Source organism: Mus pahari, chromosome 12 (assembly GCF_900095145.1).
Source record: "Mus pahari chromosome 12, PAHARI_EIJ_v1.1, whole genome shotgun sequence".
NCBI lineage: Eukaryota > Metazoa > Chordata > Mammalia > Rodentia > Muridae > Mus > Mus pahari.
This window is the reverse complement of record NC_034601.1, coordinates 16,061,036-16,064,621: the sequence shown is the minus strand read 5'-3', so window position 1 is coordinate 16,064,621 and position 3,586 is coordinate 16,061,036. Positions and strand designations below refer to the sequence as shown.

General features: G+C 51.1%; 1 protein-coding gene across 1 annotated transcript in view; it reads right to left on the bottom strand.

Moving 5' to 3' along the window:
- Positions 1–400: 400 nt before the first annotated feature.
- Dvl3 (dishevelled segment polarity protein 3) overlaps positions 401–3,586 on the bottom strand; it is a 14,615-nt gene continuing 11,429 nt past the window's right edge. The window contains exons 14-15 of the mRNA XM_021209316.1: positions 1,109–1,324; positions 401–1,021 (exon numbers count right to left, since the gene is read on the bottom strand). Of these exons, the coding sequence (XP_021064975.1) occupies positions 585–1,021; positions 1,109–1,324 (653 nt within the window). The 3' untranslated portion in view covers positions 401–584. The remainder of the gene's footprint in view (positions 1,022–1,108; positions 1,325–3,586) is intronic.

Sequence of the window (3,586 nt, the reverse complement as noted above, 5' to 3'; positions counted from 1 at the left end):
TGAGGGGAGGCTCTCTGGGCTTCTGATTGGGGCTGGGTCCAAGCAGGGACAGACAGCACAGATGGCTACTTGAGGTGGCTCCAGCTGTAGGGTGAAGGTCTGAAGCAGCGGGCAGGGCAGTTAGGAAGGAAAAGACCTTGTTTTGGTGTCAGTATGGTGGGGCAATAGCAAGATCTCTGTATACATGCTTAAGGAGGTGGGCAAAAGGGGGCTGAGGGTGGAAAGGGTGGGCTTAAGGTGTGACACCCCTGGGGTCAGCTCCTAAATGTGCGAGTGGAGCATCAGGAGTTAACACCAGCAGTGCAGAGCCAGGGACATGAAAAACCCTGGGGATTCTGGAACTGGGTGGAATGGGGGCTGGTTAGTGGGTAGAGGCACCAGCTGGACTAGAGGCAGGTTAGGGGCTGTAGCATGGATGAGTAGAGAGCCCTCATCCTTGCTGCTACCAGCAAACAGTAGCAGTTAGTTCCATTTATTTCCCTTTCAGGTACCAAAGTTTTGTTTTTTGTTTTTTTAAAAAAGGCCAACTGATGGAGATGGGGGGTGCAGCCGGCTGAGGGGTGAGCGCTGGAGAGGGGCCCTGATCACATCACATCCACAAAGAACTCACTGGGGTTTCCCATTGCCATGCGGAAGGACTGTCTGCTGGCCGTCAGTTCCGGGGGCACCGAGGCCAGGTCACGCCCTGGAGGGGCTCCTGGGGGCCCCATGGCTGCGGGTGGCGGGGTCATCATCAGCATCGGGGGACCATAAAGAGGGGGCACTCCGGGTGGACCATAGCTCGGGTGCGTGTGGTGGCTGCGCAGGCTGCTGGTCAGCGAATGGTGACTGCGGTGGCTGTGCTCGCTGGCCGCTGGGCCTGATCGCTCGCTTGGTGCCCGCTCCCGTGGCCCCCTCAGACTGCTGCGAGTAGTGTGGTCTGACTCGCTGCCGCTACCACCTGACTTGGAGTCCCCAGCTTTTGGGTCCTTCTCCTTGCGCCGGTCGCTACCACTTCGGTTGGAGCCACTGCTACGACTGCCTGTAGGGAACACACAGGTCCAGGATGGAGGTGCAGAGGTGGCCTGGGCTCCCTGCTGATCCTTCTGGCTGGGTCTTTCTGACCTACCTTCACTGTGCTGACTGCTGGCGCTGCCCCCACCGTAGCTGTAGCCCAGTTCTGGGAAGCCTGGGTGTGGGTTGTAGGGATGCGGAGGTGGTGGGTACTGGTAAGGGAAAGCCATAGGCCAAGGGGCAGCTCCTGGGTGCGGCAAAGGAGCCAATGTGTCCTGGTCAGAGGCGCCACTGGAGCCATCATGGTCATGAAGCGATAGGTTGGCCATGTCTGTGGAAAGAGGACCCAAGTAAACTGGTCTGTTGTGGCTCCACACCTACAATCAAGTCTCCAGCCAAAGATGACTGCAGGCAATAGTGTTAAAGTTTATGTCCAGAACCGGAGGCCTGCAGATTTCTTTGGGCACTCTCAATAGCTTTTCAGTTAATCCCCACACCCAGTTTCCAATACCTTCAAAGTTTCTCCCTAAGTACTAGGAAGGCTGAGGCAAGAGAGCTGATATGGGGTTCGAGTCCAACCTAGACCACATGGCAAGTTTGAAGCCAGCCTAGGCTCCATTATCACACAGTCTCAAACAAAAACAAAAACAAGAAAAGAAAAATAAAGACTGGATGAAAAACAGAGCAAAAATAAAACAAAAATCAACCCCACACACCCCTTACCCCTCGCCTCTTATTTTGCCATTTTCCCCCCTTTGGTTGAGAGGGAACTGAGTTGGGGAATGTGGAAGGCTAAAGTATTAGAAGCCTCCAGGTACTGTACCATGACTCCTTAAGCACACTACACAGCAATCCCCGAACGAGGAGGTAATAACCACTTCTCTAGGCAGGAAACAAAAGTCCAGAGAGGATAAATGAGCAGCCTGAGTTAACCCGAACTGTAGGCAGAGCAGAAGCTGAAAGATGCTTATAAGTCTTGCCTTTCAGGTAATTAGGAGGGGGAATGTTTGGGAAAACTTAGGTGAATGTTTGCCCCCTCCAATAATAATAATAATGATGATGATTTATTAAAAGCCCAGAATGCGGATGAGGGTGGAGAGAGTTTAGCAGGTAGAACCACTGCTGCTTTTGCAGAGGACCCGGGTTTGATTCCTAGCATACATAAACTGGCTCACGACCATCTCTAACTCCAGTTCCTTGAATACAGTGGCCTTTATAGGCACTGCACGCACATGCTCAGATGTACATGCAGGCAAAAGACTCATATGCAAAAATGAAATAAATCTTAAAAAAATAAAAGTTCAGAATGAGCTGGGTATCGTAGCTCATGCCTTAAATTCCAACATTCAGGAGGCAGAGGTAGGCAGATCTCTGAGAATTCAAGGCTACCTTGGTCTATATAGTGAGTTCTAGGACAGCCAGAGCTATATAGTAAGATCCTGTCTCAGAAGACGCAGAAGAGGAGGAGGAGGAGGAGGAGGAGGAGGAGGAGGAGAATGGGCTATGTGTTCAAGTGTGCTTCTGTCATTCCAGCAGGATTGGGATGTCTGCCAACTCAGGCTAATAGCAATAGGGGAGTGGTAATTAAGAGGAGGCGGCAGATTCCTACATGAACCCAATGGTTTTTTTTAGGGCCTCCTTTATGGAAGGCTCTTGTCCTGATCACTTTCCTGGTGCTGTTGTGGAGAGTGGAGCTGGGGTAGAAGGGCCGGAAAGAACAACTCAGGTGTCTCCTCTGTGCCATGGATCCTGCTTGTAGCCAGAACTGGCACTAGTTCACTAGTTCACGAACTAATTCCATCCTTGAAATTGGGTACTTCCTAAAGGTAAGCAGTCCTCTCGAGAGCTAGGACCTCCCCGAAGGGAGTAAAGCAGGCCACTAGGACTGCCTGCCTGCCGATGACCTGCTCACATGCACCCGAATTCTAAGAAAGCTATAATTGCCCGGGAGAAGCCATCCACACCATTAGATCTTCCTCCAAACCTGAGGTGATCCAGCCAGCTCTGCAGGAAGAAGCCAGGGTGAGGCTCTGAGGTTCTAACTTGTGGAGCCTGCCAGCCAGTCAAGCCTGAGTTGGCAGCACTCAGGCAATGAAGGAAAGCAGTGGCCTCACTCAAAGGCCCGTGGACATCTTTAGCCGATAAGGTGCTGTCTAGAGGACCAACAGTGAACTCCAGAGTGAGCACACAGTTCCTCACGGAGCATGCCACATTCCCCACTCTACAGACTGTGGCTTCTAAGAAGGAAAAGGCATTTCTGTCAGCATACCCTGAGCCAACTCTTGGGAGGCCTAGGTGGAAGACACGCCTGGACCCAGGAAATAAACATCTTTTGAGCAAAACTGCCAAAGCTATCTTGGAAGCTTTGTATGTCCCAAGATGCCTGGGGCCCTTGGCTGATGTCTGCTAACAATGACAATAATAACCCATTTCTATAAGTCTACTAAACTATTAATGGAAGTTGGACCCAATTTCAGATAAAGGACTGTGAAAATAAAAAGTGCATCTTATAATCAGTTAAATATGTGAACAGTAGGCAGCTTTTTTTTTGGTTTTTCGAGACAGGGTTTCTCTGTATAGCCCTGGCTGTCCT